This window comes from Lissotriton helveticus, chromosome 1_1, assembly GCF_964261635.1.
Source record: "Lissotriton helveticus chromosome 1_1, aLisHel1.1, whole genome shotgun sequence".
NCBI classification, from domain to species: Eukaryota; Metazoa; Chordata; class Amphibia; order Caudata; family Salamandridae; genus Lissotriton; species Lissotriton helveticus.
The window spans coordinates 1,005,378,544-1,005,399,489 of NC_136057.1; the positions used below are offsets into that span (position 1 = coordinate 1,005,378,544).

The window sequence follows — 20,946 nt, forward strand, 5'->3', positions numbered from 1 at the left end:
TGGAAATTCCTTGGCTAGCATTCCATTAAGTGATCCTAATGCTCCTGCAATATAAGAGAAAGGGATAAACCACATACAAAGTAGTCACTGCCCCACCCCAAAAGGAGCAGTCCTGCTTAAACTGATGGCTCATGTCTATTTGAATACAAGCTCTTACAAACATGTTTCGCCTACTTTAGGCCATGAGTGTCAAGGACCAATGCACACCCATCTCATAGGGAAATTCACTAAGACAAACCTCTGAACCATATTTTGCTGGAGCTGCTGTTCTTATTCATTTCTCGCGGAGAATGAATGTCTTTCAAAGATGTCCTAGTGGACCAATGTTGGACACACAAAACCTAAGACAATGTTTTCTTGTTTCCTTTAATGTGAAAAGTCAACACTTATTTTGGAGTCACTGTGAGACTTGATTTATTGCCTACAGTTTGTGCATTGCATGTACTATTTTAATCACCTAACATTATTTTTTTAACATGACCTGATGGGTTGTTTAAGAATAAAAGAAGCAATGGGATTCCTGTGAAGAGTTCGAATAAGTAGTGCGACCGGGAGAATATGAACTGGTAATCTCTAACCCAACAGTTTAAACGTGTCCCCTAATTGCCAATGACACCGTTGTATAACCTGCAAAGGTCCAGCTCCAAACCTGGTGGGGTGGATTCAGCATTTCATTATTTCAAGGTTAATAAAAGAAGGACCATTTAGTTAAGTGATGCTTATACTTTTGCCTATATTTCAGGATCTCTGAAGAATGGCTTTGCTGCATCAGCCAACAGCAACAAATGCAAAGACCAATATCCCTACACTAACAATCACAGCTGACAAGGAATTATGTTAACTGATTTTTGCATAGTGATGTGATGCCATTAGTACAACTATGCAGAAACTCTGCAGCTTCATCAGAAGAGAGCCGTGTATGGGCAGGTCACCAGATGGGGGTTGATTGCAGGTGGGGGTGCAGGCACCTTTCAAAGCAGAATGGCTGCAGCCAGCCTAATGTGATATGGCGACTATTCCCTTTAGAAGATTACAGGTTTGATATCTTCTCCACAGTTATTTTGAAACAAATCCTTTTTTATTCTGTCTTGCATTTCAGTTAGCATTACACTTTGACCTACTAAGTAATAATCAATAGGTTCGTAGACCTAAAAGGTTTTCATCCATAGATGTAAAATGGTGGGCGACCCAGGCCGTCAAGCCACTCTAGTATGCCTGTTTCTGTGGCTAATGTAACACAAGAGACTCTCTGCCCAGCTCATTCCAACTCGAGTGTGGTTCCAAGCATTGCACCCCATTCTTTAAATAAGAATGTTTATATGGTACTTAAAGACCTCCCAATCCTTATCTCGAAGACCCTGTTTCTAGAAGCACAACCCCGCTGCTTTACAAGCACCACAAGAATACTTAAAAGTCTCTGTCGTACCCCACTCTCCTCACTTACAGCCTATAGAAATGTAGGTCCCAGCATCTCTCTTCATAACAATTCTGAAGGGGTAAGCGTCATGTCACCAGACAGGCCTAATAGACTCTGATCTTTTACCTGTGATAACAAGGATTTTCAGTGCTCAAGGCAAAATAGAATTTTGCTACTGGGAGTCCTCTCTACATCCTGAAGAAAGCAAATTTCATGCAGTGTTTTGGTTTCGCCACTAAGTGGCGCCCTAGGGTTGCTACTTTAACATTATGGAACTACTTGCCTTATTTCTGCCTTGGTCCTGGTTAATTTGCAGGCTTGGGACCAAAAACCTGTCTTTAAATCCCACCTTCCTCTTTTGACTAAATTGAATGATTTTAGACACACCACCTTTTATCACCGAGTGCAGCATTTCCCATGTGTACCAAAAACTGTCAGTGTCTAGAAGTGGTTTGGTATGCAGAATGTGCAACATACGAAATTATGTAGACATTTCATTCACACAATTCAGTCCAACCTCTCTCAATGTAAGTCTACATGAAGTATAAAATATGATAATAAGAAAAACGCAATGTTTTACACATACAACAAAATAATGGGATTCAAAATATATTGCAAAAATCAAGAACAAAAAAGCACATTTCTAGAAACGAAGAGTGCATGAAAGCCATTAAAGAGCTTAGCTTCAGCTACAGTAATCCAGCACTTGCATCACTTCTGTAAATCTGCAAAGTTTACCTAAAATATCATTCATAACAAAAAGTGCACCAATAAAATATCTCTAATCTTGACGCACTGGTACTTACTGCCCGAGAGTAAATCCAATAAATTTGTTCCGACTGGATTCCAGGAAATTTTCAATGTCTCTCTCCCTAATCATACAGGAAAGAAGAAGAAAAAAGAAAGGAAAACAAGGGTTCAATAAAGTATATAACACGCACATCTCTTAACATAGCGTTCATATGCACTGGTAGCAGCGCCTCTCTCTCTCCCAATGGGTCAGCCCTTTGGATAATATATCCTTCTCAATTAGCACTACTGAGACATCTGCCGCAGTGAGCATCTCTTCAGCCCAAAACGAGCACTGCAAATTAATGTCAGAGGAATATTTCGAAAAATCAACTTCACAAAAAGAGAGAAAGGTAACCAAATACTAGACCCAGACCACTCAAATAATGCAGTTGAGTAATTATACAACAACACAACACAAAAGCAAGCTTATGTGGCATTATGCAGGGATTCTGCAGCAGTTATATCGTTGTTTTGACATTTTAACAAAACACATAATACAAACAATATACAAACGGGATCCCAAGCCTTACGAAATTGAAACGTTTCTGAACATACACCCGTTCATTTTGTCATCAACTCTGTTTCTTCCCAGAGTAAAGTAGTTTATGTAAAGCGTACTCGGCAGAAAACAAGCCTGCATGTACACACTTCTTCATATAAGTGGGCCGCTTCCATTCTGCATATCACAGTTGTGTTTTACAACTGGTCATCAGTTTCACTTTTACTCTCCTAGCATCCATGAGCACATCTGTCCATTAGAAACAGCCTTGCAGAACAGTATTTCACATTACTCATGCACAATGCAAGTGTTTCGCTAGGAAGCACTGTAAGATTCAAGACATCAGAAATATTTGGACTTTTCTGTATTCTGAATGCGCTACCGGATAAGCTGTTTTGAGAACAATGTGTGTGGTGTAACTTTAATTTGCATGAAGTCAAATATTTTACGGCACAAAGCTTAGACCTGGCCAATGGAGTGATGTGCAACAGAAGAAAAAGTAAATTACCTTTATTAATAATTATTTGTCGTGGATACTCTATCTACCTGCAGAGTCCTGACCTGTTGAATATCTGCAGGCGCCAGACTCAATCTGGCACCTGCTCCTGCACAGGGCTTCTGTACCATTAGGGAGTGATGGCTCCTTCTCAGCGCCGGATTCGATATGCCGCAGTGACATCAGTGGAGCCACAGAGCACCCACCCCAGCACACTAACATCAGTTCCCCATCCATTTCATCTTGTACCAACTGTGGCAGTGCAGTATAGCAATCTAGACTGTAATCTTCTTAATGTGGCCAAAACCATCCTTCAGAATGGGGAGGTGGGTGAAATCAGTGAGGAATCTGCAGGTAGAGAGGATCCACCCGAAACATTGTTGCCAAAAGAAAATAACTTTTTCTTCTGAAAGATACTTCTACCTGCAGATTTCTTCCCTCTTGAATAGATTCCAAAGGCAGTACCCCTCCCAGATGGTGGGACTGGGGGAATGGTAGGAAGAGGAATTCCTAGAGTACAGTACATGTGAAATGGGCATCCCGTCTCACATCTGAATTCAATCAGTAATGTTTAGCGAAGGTGTGAATGAAAGCCCATGTCACCACACAATACATCTCAGCCAGAGGAACACACCAGGTCAATGTTGAGGTGATCGATTTTGTCCTGGTGAAATGAGAAATCCTCTTGGAAGGCAAGGTGAAAGGGCACAGCACATCTTATTGTACTCAATTATCCATCTAATTAAAATCCTGTTTTGAACAGTCTTGGACCAGAAGCCTCTGATCTCAACTCCTGCAGATGAGCACCTAACCAAGGGTAGATACATCTGTCACCAGCATGGCCACGGCTGGTGGAGGGTAGAAGGAGATCCCTTGAGGCAGGCGCTCCTCCCCCAACAGCCAAGTCAGATGATGGTGTCTGACAGACCTCTTCCATGATAGATCCACTGCCTTTGGAGCCACCAAAGGAGAGCTCTTGTGTGCCAGTGTGCCTGTAGGACCAGGAATAATACAGGTAGCCAGCATACCTTGCAGGTAGGGAGCCATCAGAACTGGAAAGTGAGCTTCCTCCTGAAACACCGGAATAATAACCTGAATGTCCAAGTTCTCTGCGGTGGAGGGAAGGCTCTAAGAGGTATCATATCCAGTACTGCTACTATGAACAGAAGGTGCCGATAGAACACTAAGTAAAACAGAAAGAGATGCAAAACCCCATGTCAATCAGAAGGAGATGCAACATCTTGTCAGGTGAGCTGGCCTTGACAAGCAAGTCATCCAGGTAGTGGATAACATCGCTACCCGACCTCCTGAGATCGACTCCAATCATTGTCTTCACTATGTTGAAGAAATGAGGTGCCAATGTCAGTCCAAACAGTAGGACCATGACATGTTGGTGAGTAGACTCTAACATGAAATTCAGATAAATTCAGTGCAACTGCAGGATTGGTATGTGTAAACATGTGTCCTGCAGGGTCACCTTCCAGCCTTCTGCTTCAAGTACCGCAAAAACCTTATGTAGGAACAAAAGAAGTAAAGTTCAAGATTCTGAGATCTAGCACTAGAGAAAGACCACTGTTCTTCTTGCGGGCCAGCAGGATAGGGTCCCCATTTCCACTGTCTGAAGGATCCATTAATATGATGTTATGGCCCGTATGTTTGTTGAAAGGAAGATACACAGACCACACATACTCCCTCAAGGGGAAGCTAAAGCTCCTTTCCAGGTGGTGAAGGGGAAAAGTAGGCGGAGGTAGGCTGCTGGTTTGATAGTCCCCAAAATTTCCTCACATTTGTACTGCCAGAGATGTGGATTTTGTTGCTGAGGAGAATGAGATGTCTGCCAATGTCAAAACTGAAATCCTTTTGAGAAACCATGACATTTTTAGAATTACCTATAGTCCCACTGGGTCACTGAAGACCTAAAGATGGAGCTGCAGCTCTCCAAACACTTTCCAGGGCAGCATCTGTATTATCTTTGAAAAGGCAGACTCAGTCAAAATGTATGTCCATCAATGTAGCCTTATGTTCCCCAAGAATTCCCCCCAAGAATTATGTTGGCCTGAGTCAGGCATGGCTCTGTAAGGCTACTGAACCCACAGCCATGACCAACAAATCAGCCGTATCTAGACCACCTGTGCAAAGTGGTCTCTCACATGGTCCATTAAATTTGGGATAAACATGGGTCAATCAACCATTGATCAATCAATCATTGTACTTATAAAGCGCGCTTCTTACGCGTGAGGGTCTCAAGGCGCTGGGGGGGGGGGGGGGGTGCCACTACTGCTTGCAGGTCTTGAGGAGTCTTCTGAAGGTGAGCAGGTCTTGGGTCTGTCGCAGGTGGGTAGGGAGGGTGTTCCAAGTTTAGGCGGCGAGGAAGGAGAAGGATCTGCCGCCAGAGGTCGTTTGTTGGATGCGGGGGACAGCGGCGAGGGCGAGGCTGGCGGATCGGAGCCGGCGGGTAGGGGTGTAGAAGCTGAGTCTGCTGTTGAGGTAGGCTGGTCCGGTGTTGTGGAGTGCTTTGTGTGTGTGGGTCAGTATCTTGAAGGTGATCCTCTTGTCGACGGGGAGCCAGTGTAGGTCTCTCAGGTGGGGGGTGATGTGGCTGCGGTAAGGGACGTTGAGGATCAGTCGGGCGGAGGCGTTTTGGATGCGTTGTAGTCGTCGCAGGTGTTTGGCCGGGATTCCTGCGTAGAGTGCGTTGCCGTAGTCCAACCTGCGGCTGACGAGGGCCTGTGTCACCGTTCTTCTTGTTTCGGTGGGGAACCACTTGTAGATCCTGTGGAGCATGCGGAGGGTGTTGTAGCAGGAGGAGGAGACGGCGTTGACCTGCTTCGACACGGAGAGGGAGCAGTCGAGGATGATTCCTAGGTTGCGTGCGTGGTCGGTGGGTGTCGGTGCTGTTCCCAGTGTGGTCAGCCACCAGGAGTCGTCCCAGGCTGAGGGGGTGGATCCGAGGATGAGGACCTCCGTCTTGTCAGCTTCAGTCGGCTGCCTCTCATCCATTCAGCGACGGCCTTCATTCCCTCTTGGAGGTTGGTTTTGGCGGTGTGTGGGTCCTTGGTGAGGGAGAGGATGAGCTGGGTGTCGTTGGCGTAGGAGATGATGTTGAGGTCGTGCTGGCGGGTGACGTGAGCGAGGGGGGCCATGTAGACGTTGAACGGCGTTGGGCTGAGGGATGAGCCATGGGGTACTCCGCAGATGATGTCGGTGGCTTCGGAGCGGAAGGGGGGAAGGCGGATGCTCTGGGTTCTGCCAGAGAGGAAGGATGTGGTCCAGTCCAGGGCCTTCTCTTGGATTCCGGCTTCTTGGAGGCGTGTCTTTAGTGTGCGGTGGCAGACCATTTAGAAGGAGGCTGATAGGTCCAGGAGGATGAGGGCTGATGTTTCGACGTTGTCTAGTTGGATCCTGATGTGGTCTGTGGCGGCGATGAGGGCTGTCTCGGTGCTGTGGTTTTTTTCGGAATCCAGACTGGGATGGGTCTAGGATGTCGTTGTCCTCGAGGTGGCGGGTCAGTTGTGTGTTTACGATTTTCTCGATAACCTTCGCCGGGAACAGGAGCAGGGAAATGGGCCGGAAATTCTTGAAGTCCTAGGGTTCCGCTGTGGGCTTCTTGAGAAGGACGTTGATTTCGGCATGCTTCCAGCTTTCCGGGAATGTAGCTGTCTCGAAGGAGATGTTGATTACTTTCCATAGTTGGGTGCGATGGCTGCGTCTGCTTTGTTGAATATGTGGTGTGGGCAGGGGTCTGACGGTGATCCTGAGTGGATGGAGTTCATGATCCTGCGTGTTTCAACGTTGTTGACGTTGGTCCAGGAGGTCAGGCGGTTGATGCGGGTGGTGTTCGTAGGGGGGGGTGGAGTCTGACATTGTCAGGGTGGTCATGGTGGTGTTGAAGCTGTCGTGGATGTCAGCGATATTGCGGTGGAAGAAGGTGGCTAGCGAGTCGCACAGTTCTTGTGAGGGCGGGATGTCGTTGGCATTGGCGCTGGGGTTGGAGAGTTTCTTCACGATGCTGAAGAGCTCTTTGCTATCGTGTGCGTTGTTGTCCAGGCGGGTTTTGAAGGACGATATCTTGGCTAATCTGATGAGATGGTGATGTCTGCGGGTGGCGTCCTTGTGGGCTGTGTGGCTGTCCGGTGTTCATTCGTGGAGCCATTCCTTCTCCAATTTCCGGCATACTCGTTTGGAGGTCTAGAGTTCTTTGGTGAACCAGGTGGCTTTCTTGCTGGTGCGGCTGTTGGAGGGTTTCTTGAGCGGGGCGAGGGTGTTGGAGCAATCGTTGATCCACTGTCGGAGGTTGCGGGTGGTGGCCTGTGGGTTGGTGGCTGGGTTCTGGGCAAGGGTGGTGGCCAGCTGGTCTTCGGTGACTTTGTTCCACCGAAGGGTGCCATGTTCTATAGAGTGTGGGTATATCTCCTCAGGAGACAGTCCCCATTAAGACAGTGGACAGCCAGGCTACCCACCGAAAATATATTTTTCTCCCCTGCTCCAACAATTAAATATTCCCTCTAAGGCATATAGGCTGAAAAAGCTCCCAGATTTTGCACCACCAGACTTCCTGTGGAAGGACGCACTTACCAAAATGGTGGATCAACTGTAGCTGGTCTGTATCCCCTGCCCACAATACAATTCACTGCTGGTGCCAATGTGGTTTTCTCCAGGCATCCCTTGCATGTGCATTCAGTGGTTCCTTAAATGAAAGTAGTTATTCTTCCAAAGTGGGTTTTGAATTTGATACCACAGAGGGAACAGTCAATTCTAATACTTCAGCCACCTTTCTGAGGATGGTATGAAATAACGCTACTTCAGCAGGAGCTGGCCTTAAAGGTAGATCTATATCTATGTCAAGTGAAGTGTCAAATCCATTTGTGTTCTGTAGTGCTGTGTAATCCACTCTATCGGAGGAAGGGATGGCAGTAGATTGTCAGTCTTACTGCTATCATCAGTGTCATGTTGCACCCCTTCTCGCATCTGTAAGGGATCCAAATCGGACTCAATTATGTTGTGCATAGTCTACCAGCAATGAGGTGAAAGGGGCCATTTTCCTTCCTGTATAATTCTCTCAGCCTCTATTCCGAGCCTAAGGAACTCTGCTAACTTCAATGGCGGTCGATCCTGGGGAGGCCTTGACAACGGTGGAGTCAGTGGTGGTGCTGGTGTTGGTAACATTGTCACAGAAGGCCTACCAGTAAGGATCTCTGCACAGGGATGACACCAGCTGATACAGGAGGTGTTTCCAACGGATCAAAATGGACACTCGCTGATAGGGCAGAACCCATTGGTGAAACTCCAAGCAGTGTCACAAACAGTCCCCTGAGGTGTAAAAGTGCACCACAGGGGACCAACACCTGTTGGAAAATCTCCATCATTGCATGGCGGAACAAGGCCACATCAAGCAATGCCGGATCCGGTGGCCATAAAAGCCATCAGCAGTGATGGGACTACCAACTGCCCTACATCCGGGGATAGCGTCAGTGGTGTCATTGGATGTGGTTCCTCTGATGGGGTTATGTCCGTGAGCTCCATCTCCAAGGACTACTCTCCTGGGATGTAATGGGCAGTGGAGACGTACCCTTAGATCTCAAACTGCATCCAGAAGAAACCCCTTTAGGCTTCTTCTTGCTTTTATGTTTACTCCACTTTTCCTCAGAAAACTTGGAGTACAGCAATGACGAAGAGAGTGGCCTCGTTATGGAGCTCAATCGATGTTGAGCAGATGGTCCAGCTCTTTTATTGCCTTGGGTTTCATTTTGCAACAGTGCACGTAACACCTTGAGTCATGCCTCGAGCTGAGGCCACACCTGCAGACCCCATGGGGAGCAGAGATGGACATTTGCCCATCACAATTGTGACAGGGGTTAAACCCTGTGTTTTAGGGAGGTCACATCCCTGAATCACTGCACACATTTTTTTTAGATGAAAAAATCTCTGAGAAATTTACTTGAAGTTTGACCAAAATAAATGGGAGAAGTTAAAGGTCCAAGTTGAAAGGCGCGAAAAAACACAAACTGATGTCCGTGCGCAGCTTCCAGCACAAAGACTAGTGCATGAGAACTAGGTCAAAAGTTTCAAGATCCAATCTGCTTGGGGACATTCAATAGGTGATGAATCTGTTGGGAAGAGATATCCATCATGAGACCTTTTACATACCTTGAGTGGATTTTAGGCATGTGTATGCACTATATGAATGGTGTACATTCTGGTAACATCTGACACAAAACTAAAGGGATCTCTCATAGAAATTACAAGTGTGTCTCAAGGCACTACTAGTATTGCGCATCCATAGAAAGTGACTCACATTGCTACATTTTTCTATACATCAAACATAGTATGATCTATGTATTAAGCACCACTTATAAACTTTTCTATGAGAAAAAGCACATTAGCATGTTGCATATCACCAAGGAGATCCAGACTCGTGTAGCTTAACACAACCACAGACCCACAGACCTTCACCCTACATTACAACAATTGGTCACTCTACCCTCCTACCTTTCCTATAGTGCAGTGTAATTCTTGTGCTGTGACAATGCTTTATGTGAGCAAATTTCACAGTAAAATTGGCAAAAGCAAAATACATAGAGGATTTTTTCAAAGTGTCTAGCAGAGCTCTCTCCAACGTCTGATTCACCCACTCCACCCACCTTCACTCCTATCACAAAACTAAAGCTCAGAAAACAAGGCATTACCTGACATTACCCAGCCTTCCTGTCAACCCAGCTGTTAACTACCAAGCAAGCATCCCACAGACGACTGGTCACACTGTGTGTCCGGGAGGGCCTCCACAGAAGAAAAATCTGGACAAATTTCCAATTAACAGGTTCCTGGCATATGCATGTTAACCCCCCACAACTTTATCCCCTCTTCCTGCCTTACGTCCAGGACATCCTTTGAACTCTGGGAATGGTTCAGAGTATAGATGATAAAAGACCATGAAATAAAATCATCTCTGCAATCCACCTTCACCACAGAAAAATATGAAAAGATTCAAATATATTTTGGAAACTAAAACCAATATTCAAAATCGGTCTTCATATTTTCTTCTGGAGTTTCCGGGTTTGGGATTTCTTCACATGCAAATATATTCCATGTAAAATGGCTATGAGAAATGCGCTAATGCTGATTTTTCACACCCTTATGGTCAGTGCATAAGTCCAGGGCTAGGAGCTTTATGTCTGGTGTGGTACAAAGTCATAGTTTTCCAGAGACTATGTCTGTAGGACCAGACAATGTCACAATAATAAATCTTCACAATGTGTATGTATTTTAATTCTTTTTGTGAATTGGCCCCTGAAGTCACCAGTCTGAAAGTGTTCCTATGGCATGTAAATAAGAATCTTGCCTAAATGATGGAACACACACATATTTTTTTTAATGGAATGAAGCACTGTTTTAAAATAATTGCAAAGTCATTGATGCAAGGTTTCTTGATGATTTTAATAAATGAAACTAGAATATTAAAAGATCTGTACCAATAGGTCCATTATACCTGCAGATTTCCCAGCTTTCTGCATCACATCAGACTCAACTTAGACTGAGTCTCTCCCCTTGCTCTTACACTGTAAATACTCCCTTTCTACCATTGCTGCTTTTGCCTCACCACCAAGAATGACATAGAATGTTGCTATATGTTATATAATTCACAGGACAGCCCTTGATTAGCCATTGTGCTTACATATTGATTTGTGAATAACAGAAGAAGGAATATTACTAACTCAGATGTCCGACAAAGAGCAATAGTTTTGTGGGTGGTGGTGTTGTACTTAAAGCTCCTTTGAGATGTTGTTCAATGAGTGGCTGTGTGCAGAGGAACAACCATCAACATAAGTCACTACTAAAGGCCACTATAAGCTCAATTAGGAATGGCCTCAAGCCCAATGGGTTGTATAAATGGCATACTGTAGTTCCAGCAAGCAACAGCCACTCAGTGATTGGAAGCAAAGAAAATGGGCAAAAATACTTTCTTGAGCAGCGGCTTTACCTGACTTTTGGAGCCCAAGGAAGGCCTTTGGGGAAGGTCACTCGCTCAGCGAGAGGATGAGAGGAAGCCATTGGTTGGATGATGACGTCTCTCTCCATTGGATCCAACTCTCCCTCAATACCGCTGTCGACATCATCGTTATCTTCCTCGTCCAGTATGCCCTCATCATTCTTGAATGGATCCCTCTCATTGTACAGGTCTAAGCTGTCCTGTTTTACCAGTGGCTGAAGTGGAGAAGAGGGTATGAAAAATTAGCAAGGAGGCAGGATGTTGTAAATTGTATTAATTATTTGGGGATGTCTTGTGTACTCCCCAAAGAGTCATCAAGAAAAAGAGCTGAACTGATTGGAAGAGGCAATGGTAAACAACTGATTTTGGATATCTTGTCAGAATTCAGCATATTTGGGGGCAGGCAAAAAGTGATCTAGTGTTGTAGCTCATTTGCGTAAGTCCTGCTATCTAATGGTCATATTATCAAGAGAGGGTCACACACCGTGAATAGTGGGAACAATATCTCTTAGCATGGCAAAGTGTTTGAGCCACAGTTGCATAGTGATAGACAGAGGCAAACATCAATATGTGGATTTTCAACAAACTATGTTTCTCTTACAATGGCTAAAAGGAAATCAGGCAGGTCTCTGAACAGGAGTGATGTTGGAATTGTATCTACCTTACCACAAATCCAAGTCATACAGATGATGCCATCAATATTTCACATAAACATTGCTCTGTTTTCTGTCAAGAAATGACTGCAACCTATCCAAAATCTAACAAGATATTAAAACTGAGGAAATTCAAAACTTTAGCATTAAAACTAATAGCAAAAATATAAAAACAGCAATGCTCTATACTATGATAGTGTTACTGGCCTTGCTTATGAGCACACATAACTGATTCTGCTTCAGTGAGGATTGACTTTCGAAAGCAGTTGCTTTGCGGAAGATCACTCTATTTGCCTATGAGCCGGTCCACTGTCACTTAAGTGGCTAATCATTTTCCACATTCTAAGAAGTAACATTAAATGGGATAAGAAGATTGACACAAGGTGAGTTAAATTCTACTAAGAAGGTATGTAAATGGGGTTCATTACATCATCCATAGAGGGAGAACAAAATATCAGTGTTACATTTAAATGGAGACTTAAATATCTCTTTGAATAGGTGCAAACGCTTTTCCAAGAAAATTGATTTTGATTTCAAGTTTTATGACTAGGGATGCTAGTACATTATAATATGCTGGACATTTCTTTTTAACAGATTGGTGTTACGGAAAATAAAACTTTATTTTGAAGTCTGTACAGAGCTAGTGTAAAGTTTTTGTTATTCATCTTAGCCGCGATCCGACCCGTTGAAAAGAATGGAATGTGAGCAAGGTAGGATGTTCTCCTTCAAGGATTATTTTGTTTTTATGAAAGTCTAAAGGCCCAATTTTGAAGAGCATTCAAATCAATGTGACAAACGATATACCTCTAGAGAGCAAATTGAGGATAAGCCCCCAAATCATTTTAAGATCAAACAATTATAACAGTGTCTCTTTAAATCGCTTTTTTGATTTGTCTCAAAACAATACATACATTAGAAGAATTAGTTCTTAAAAACATAGTGCTGCTCCTTCTACATTGGTGCCCCATGCTAGTTGATGCCCTAGACAGTTGTATACATTGCCCAATGGATTGGGATGCACAAACATGTATGATTTAGAATGATACTAGGTTTCAGGTATTCAAATATATTTCTCATTGTGCTAGACCCAGCTGGTTGTTAAGAGATAGACCCGCCTAGTGGGAGAAGCAATGGTCGCTCTTACCCTCCTGACCCGCCTTCCACGTTTCTGCTGCTGTTCCAGAAATTCCATGGAATAGGCTGGAGGAGAAGCCGCCCTCATGCTGCATACCACCTGCAGGCTGTCCTCGGGGAGAGGCGGCAGACCCAGCTCCTCTCGCTTCTTGACTTTCAAAGCCTGAAGGTCCTCAAATCCTCCAAGAGTGAACTGTGAAGGGAAATGGGAAACCGGTCAAATGAAACACAACAAAGACTGATTTCATGAATGAGTTTAAAACCAGGAGTGTACTGAACACCCACACTATGTTTTGTGGCGCTGTATGGTAGAATGTGTGGCTTATTACACATTTTTGGCTACTCTGCTTTAATGAAATACCATTTCAATCTAAGATCAAAGCGAAGAAAAGTGTCACATGATGCAACAACCAGCCAGTCACATTTGCTGAAGCTTTCAGTAACTGTTTGGTATTCCGGCCATAAAATGTACTAAAAATTGACTAAAATATCACACGATCATCCTGCAAAAGTGCACAATAATGTGTAGATAAGAAACAATTTGTGTGCACTCCATTTCACTCCCAAATATTCGGTCACTGCGCACTGTTTGACTTTTATCACTTTGCCCAGCATAGTTCAAGTTGCTCCTCAATCCTGTATGTTTGGAAAACTCACCATTGCCTGAGGCATATCCAACACATGCAACCCTGTCTTTGCTGCTAGAGCCTCTTAATCACAAAAAATATTCAAAACACAGACTTGTTTATGTTTCGCCAAAGGCTCAGGGTATCTAATACATGGCAACCTCCTGGCTCTTCACTAATCCTGAGGCTCAATCCCTGGAAGACTCATCTCAGAGACGTCAACTAGAGCCTCTCCATATCCATTATGGATTTGCCCATCCCAATATGTTTTGGGTTTTGGCTGGTTTCCTGTTTCTACACTTTATGCTCCAGCTTGCTCACTACTCTTAATTTCTTCACTTGCCGAGCAACTAGCACTCCCATATGGGCCTGAATAATAACCTAAATAATAACAAAATTACAAGACACAGCTTTTGATGCCATCTGTGACTCGAGGATTCTTTATTTTCAGTGTTTATTTTCCATGCGGAGCATGACCGTCATCGAAGATGGTCACCTAAGCTTGGACCTCTGCAAATGAATGGCAGAAGTGGATTACAATCTGAAGACACCCGAGTAGAGGTGCCCATGAGCCTTCCCAGAAACTGAAAAACTACCCAGGATAGGGTGCTGCAGTGGAATTCAGCTGTGGTCCGCGTGTCTTGACCCACAAGGTGACAACCAGTGGATGCTGCCCAAAGAGATCAGTTCTCTCTGGGGGCGCAGAGGCCTTAGTCGCTAAGAAACGCATGCGGTAGGACACTCAAAGAAGAACTCTGGAGGAGGCTGCCCCTAAGAATCCACCCTGGGGCAAAGGTGAGGCTCTGCGGGGACTGGGATGTTGGACGTGGGCTCTCTGTGGTCCAGGAGTCAGACACTGGTTACGCCCCAAGCCTAACAATACGGGAGCAGGGTCTGTGTGGCTTCACTGTGATACAGCGGGAGGCTGCTGGTGAATCACTGGTTCATCAGAGGTGAGATCTCCACTGACCCCCTACGAACTATGAAGGCAATGATAAAATGAGTGGATAATTGGTCTAAACTAAACTTAATGGCATCTTGCAACCTGACAACCGCTGTAAAGATAGTGGGGAGTGTATGGCAGAGTAACTTGCACGTTGGTGGCAAAGAAAGGGACTTCATAGTGTGACTTCCTTTGCAGAAGGGGGCTCTATCACTTCATTGGAGACTTAACTGGAGAGACTATGAGGTATTGAGCCCTCTCCAGCTGTGCTTATTCTGCACTGCACTGGGTCCTGACCCCACAGTGGATAGCCTGGAATCCCTAATGGGTGAATACTGGACTGCGAGTGCCCCGCCACCCGGCTCTGTGTGTACAAAGAAAGGCAGCCGTACAATTATAGGCACACGGTGTGAAGTACTGGTGGGTGGTCTGAGAGGGTCCCTACATTCAGAGTTCCGATGGATAACTTGGGCAACAACCTCTCTGACACCATAGAAAAACTGGGGATACAAAACAGTCTAAGATCCCCTTTGAATAGCGGCGGATAAGAAACCAAACCAGTGCATGCGTCTGGGCCATCGGGACTGCTGGATCCTCCAGAATCAGAAGAAGATTTGGATGTGGAGACCCTCCTTAAGGACATGCAGTCGAGCCTCACCTCCTTAAACGTGACAATAGTTGCTTCGAACATTCGCATGGACGCAATGGCCACTAGAATGGACAAACATGGTGACCACCAGACGGAGGCACAAGACAGAATCTCCTCCATTGAAGATAACACTCAAAAAGGTAGCCAAAAACTCTTAAAGATGGACAAACTACTCTCACTCATAAAGGCCAAAACGAGGATCTGGAAGCCAGATACTGGCACAATAATGTTCAGATACTTGGCGGAATCGTCAGAAACAGGAAAAATTTAGACATTTGTTGAATACTTGCTGATGTCTCTATTTTCAAAGTTCGATTGATCCTCAAGGCTATTTTTGTGGAGCCGCCACACTGCTCGCTGGCAGCACACATACTGCCAGATGCACCAGCCAGGCCTATCATCGCAGGCTTCTGAAATTCTGGCATAGAGACTAATATTACAGATCGTGTGAGAAATGAAGGATCTCCAATACAAGGGGAATACCAGATCGTTCTACCTGGACTTTCCTCTTGCTCAATAAGATGCCTGTCATGCCACAGCTCGGGATATCCTATACTATGGTGTACCCTACGAGACATTGAATCACACATGAGGATAAGATGCAAATCTTCACGGGCCCGCAACATGCAGCTCGTCAGAACCTGTAAAGACCAGTGAAAAAGAGGGTCCAGAACAGGAGCAGGGTCGCTGACCAGGTCATCGGGGAAGGACCCCCCTTAACAACTTTGCACCACAACTCAGGATGTCTCAGTGCAACAACATGCTAAATACTGCCTGGGTTAATGCTTTTCTAAAACTCACCAGTGTGAGAAGCCTGCCACGTCTGCAATTTGAGGTACAATATAGGTCCCAAGTCCTTGTGTAGAGGATGACCTGGTTGCTACGAAAGATATCTCTCTGCCCTCATACTGGTAAAATCGTAGAGGGTAAAATTACCAGGGGTCTCTTTGGGTTTCGAGTTTGATGGTAATGAAAGGAAAGGTTTGCAAGGGAGGGGAGGATGAGAGTGTGATATTCAACGGCTACATTGTGGGCTTGTCTGGTGGGATAATTATGGGATGCAATGTATCATGCTGTGGACTCCGGCAGATGCTGAATACTATTACTTAACTGAAAATGCCACAAGCAAGAAAGACATTCTTCTTCCATCTGCCCACCTACACAATATGCTGGCCTAAGCCACCTGACCACGTGCATCATGGACCCTAAACACTACAAATGTATCACCTCGAATGTCTGTGGCCTACACAACCCCAGAAAAGCACGACATATTGTGGCCAAGTGAACATGCAAACATATAGATGTTGCCATGCTCCAAGAAACGTATTTAACCCCTGGAAAGGACATAAATATACTTGGCGGGATATGAGTCCACCTCATCGCACTCTTCATGAGCTAGAGGGGTTGCCATGTACATCAAGCGAGGCACACTGTGGAGATCAATATGTGCTATAGCTAATTCATGTATTTGGCCCGCACATAGATGGCCCCGGATTTTTACATGCACTATGGGGTACCATTAAGCAACTCCAAACCAAAACAATCATCTGTGGGGGGGGGGGCGGACTTCAAATCAAATCAAATCAGGTGTTTGTTAAGCATGACTACTCATGTGTAATGGTCTCAAGGTGCTGAGGGGGTGGGGAGTTTGGGGGGGGTTCGCAGGTACTAGTCCATCAAGAGAAGGGTCTGTCGAAGAGCCAGGTTTTTAGGTTTCTTGCAAAGATGGGGAGCGATGTTATCTGTCTGAGGTGGAGCGGAAGGTCGTTTCAGGCACTGGCCGCGCAGAAGGAGAAGGAGAGGCCTTCTGATCTGGTCTTTCTGGTGCGGGGGGCCACGGCGTAGGAGAACTGGGCTGATCGTAGGGTCCTTTGGGGTGAGTGGAATTTGAGTCGGCTGTTCAGGTATGCTGGTCTGGTGTCATGGAGGGCCTTGTGAGCGTGGGTTAGCATCTTGAAGGTGACTCTAGCTTCGATGGGGAGCCAGTGGAGTGCGCGCAGGTGCTGGGAGATGTGGCAGTGTCTTGGCAGGTTGAGGACCAGTCTTGCGGCAGCGTTTTGTATGTACTGTAGCTTGCGGGTGATGTATATGTTTATTCCGGCATAGAGTGCGTTGCCATAGTCGAGTCTGCTGGTGACCAGGGCGTGAGTGACGTTCTTTCTGTGTTCGAGGGGGATCGATTTGAAGGTCTTACGTAGGAGGCAGAGGGTGTGGAAGCAGGAGGACGAGATGGAGTTGATCTGGCGGTCCATTTTGAGCTCTGAGTCCAGGATGATTCCCAGGTTGCGTGCGTGATCGGTGGGGGTGGGCGGGCTTCCGAGGGCGGGGGGCCACCAGGTGTTGTTCCAGGCATCTGGGGTTGGGCCCATGAGGAGTACTTCCGTTTTGTTTGTGTTTAGTTGTAGGCAGCTGTTTTTCATCCATTTGGCGACGGCTTCCATGCCTTCTTGAAAGTTGCGTCGGGCGGTGTTGGGTTCGTTGGATAGGGAGAGGATGAGTTGGGTGTCGTCTGCGTGTGGCACAATTGAGTCCGTAGGTTCTGACGATGGGGGCGAGCGGAGCCATGTAGACGTTGAAGAGCGTAGGGCTGAGGGAGGACCCCTGGGGGACTCCGCAGGCGGTACTTCAATACCTCGCCTGAACCACACATAAGCAGGTCACACGTACACACTAGGATCCACTCTTCAGCATGCAAGGCCATAGTGGGTTTAGTCTCTGAGGGGGAGGTGATTGATCTATGACATCACAGACATGCACACTTGAAGGAAGGCACTTATTACTCTGCAACTCACAACATACAGTCACGACTTGACTTCTGGACGGTCACCCGGGACGTTGGCTGATGGGTCCAAATGGGGGAACAACTTGTACGCACTCTCCTTTGATCATGAGCATTAAAATTCCTGATTGCCTGAATATGACAAACTATGGCAGCTGTCCCCTAGGGCTTTCCTTGACATGGTATGTAGACACAAAATAGGTACAGAAATTAGAAACTACTTTGACACCAATCAGGGCACTCTGGCGGACATGGCCATGCTTTGGAAAGGATTCAAGGTGGTGCTCAGAGATCATTGTATCGCAAAGCAGCATGGGGTCATGAAATCGCTGCTCCGCCAACTAGAGAAATTGAAGGTAGATATTACAAATCTAGAGGAGACCTGTACAGTACAGATAAAGACCGCTGTGGGTGAGTCTCAGGGACAAAAACAATCACTGAATATAACAAAACATTTGAATGAGAAGCTAAGCATATGGGAAAATATACCAGAGCTTACGCATACAGGGAAGGTGAAAGGCCAAGAAAAGCTTTAGCCACTATAGTGAAAAAACAATTGGCGTGAACGATATCTCCATTGCACATCAAAAAAGTATACTCCAATATTTTGGGTAGTACTGTACGGACATATACTAGTAATGTAGCAACCCAGATCCCGAACACTTACACCGATATTTTGAAGATGACCTTTAGCCTGGTTGAACAATACCCAATGAGAATTCCTAACACATCCCCCTGATAATAGAAGAAATTAAAGAAGTCATCCGGGTACTCCTAGATAAGAAGGCACCTAGTACTTGCTTGCAGAACTGTACAAAACGTACTCTGATTTGCTGGCTCCCCGTCTGTTGGCAGTCTTTGATGAGGTGCTATCCAAAGGTCTATTACTACCCGCTATGCATGAATCTCTGCTGAAATCTAACAAAAACAGGATCAGCTTTGAGTCTTATAGGGCCCTCTCCTTAATAAATTATGACACCAAACTATTTGCCAAAATTATAGCCAACAGGGTGCAATTGCTACTTCCTGCACTGGTACTACCTGACCAGGCTGGGTTTGTCTCAGGCAAGTCGACTACACATGATTTGTTAAATAATTTGTACAGCATTCATATCTTTTTTCTTTATGGTCTACACTTGATGTCTGGTCAGCTCACTTTTCCATTCACCTACTGAGAGTCTCAGCCCATAGACATCCTTGGGTTGTGGTGCTCAATAAAAACTATAATTTAATTTAATTACATGATCTAGGTACCCTATTTACCGTACTTAATCAAATACAATCTGAACAAGATGCTATAGCAGTCTTCCTGGATGCTACAAAAGCGTTCAACTCCCTTGAATGGGTAAACCAGCAAAACGCTCTTGCCCGTATGGGAGTCCCAGCTCCTTTTTGAAAACTCATCACCACTCTCTATGAATCACCCCTAGCTAAATTATATAAAAACATTTGACTCTCCATCCCTATACATATTCAGTGCAGAACCCGACAAGGATGTCCACTATCACCACTGCCCTTCGCATCAGCGCTAGAACCACCGGCTGCCAATCTTCAGCAACACCATGCACGATATGCGCTGTTGATATCGCTCTATGCCAATTATGTTACCCTCTATCTCAAGGGCCCCAAGGAAAAGTATCCCCGCCCTCCATTCTTTGGTAATTCATGAAGTTCATACTTCTGTCCAGGCTAATCACTAATTGAGCCAGCTCAGCAATGTTCCCACTTACCTTTGGGACAAGACAGGTGGAACTCGAGTTTCTGCTACTATGGAGCGTGAAACCAGTTAAATACTTGGGGGTCTGGCTGAGTCAGACACAGATGGAGTAGTTTGCCTTAATTACGGCTGGCCATTACACTCCCCGAGGATCAGACAGATGGCTGAAACTGCCACTATCCATGGCTGGTTGCAGAGAATTGATAAAAAATGATAATCCTACCGAAATTCTTGTACTCTTATCAGTATCCCTATAATTCTTCATAAACAATTTTTCCAAACTCTCACCACCCTTCTAATTAAGCATGTATGACTCTCAAAATTCTCTTTCCACCTGATAATCCAGTTAAAGATAATAAAAGCGGAATGAGAGGGACATTGTGCTTGGGAGAAAGATAAAACTAAGTGAAATAACATAAGAGAATCAAAAGGTGCAGAACCATGCTTGGTCTTCTAGTTGACTCAACAGCTACTCCAATCAAAACATCAAAGTATAAGTTTAGTGCCTGCACCACCCTCAGTGAGATACCTCTCTTTAAGTGTACCGGATAGGTGTGTGTAGCCCCTTATGCACAGCACTCACCAACACCACCTTCCAGAGCAGCAGTAGCACTTTCTTCATGGGGAAATGAGGTGCATGTCCGCTGCAGAACTTCGTCACCATGTTGAAGAGCAATAGTGCAAAAGGTTCTTCGGTTTGCACTGGAAAACCTGATGAGACAGGGAAACAAATGATGGGAAGTATGATGAAAACGCCTTCAATGTTGCACGTCCTAGGTTCTTTACTATTGTTCAAAGGTTGTTGAAGTTCGTAAAATAGATAATGACCATCAGTCTTTGTATTCTGTTGAGATTTCAAGAAGCTAAGTTAGTATTGGACACATTGTTCCTTCATTTATCCAATGGATGAGTCAGCTGGAAAGAAATAACTCAAACCTGTGACTTTTTTAGTTCTCAGTTCCAATTCTCAACATCAGAACCATATAGATCATAAAAGAAGCAATAACTAGCTTCTTAGATTAAACTTTGATATGAGATTACTATTGGGGAAAGTGCAAGTTCATGAAACAAGCCCAAAAATCACTAAATCACTAAAGTGTGCTGAGGCACCAAAAACTATAAGGGAGGCTGAGTCATCTGCTTTTGGATGATAATGAGATGATCCAGGATGGTGCAGAATCCTCCTTATCCTATGGAAGAAACAAAATCTCGCACAGAAGGGATTCCACAAGGAAAACTCTGATTTGGCCATAC

The 20,946-nt window shown here is 45.1% G+C and overlaps 1 protein-coding gene across 2 annotated transcripts in view; it reads right to left on the bottom strand.

Annotated features, from left to right (window-relative positions):
* Nucleotides 1–20,946, bottom strand: part of STRIP2 (striatin interacting protein 2) — a 189,267-nt gene that overhangs the window by 57,891 nt on the left and 110,430 nt on the right. For both annotated transcript variants that reach the window (XM_078677640.1, XM_078677638.1), the window contains exons 8-11: nt 20,276–20,403; nt 12,989–13,171; nt 11,183–11,406; nt 2,224–2,289 (exon numbers count right to left, since the gene is read on the bottom strand). In XM_078677640.1, coding sequence (XP_078533766.1) covers nt 2,224–2,289; nt 11,183–11,406; nt 12,989–13,171; nt 20,276–20,403 — 601 coding nt within the window. The remainder of the gene's footprint in view (nt 1–2,223; nt 2,290–11,182; nt 11,407–12,988; nt 13,172–20,275; nt 20,404–20,946) is intronic.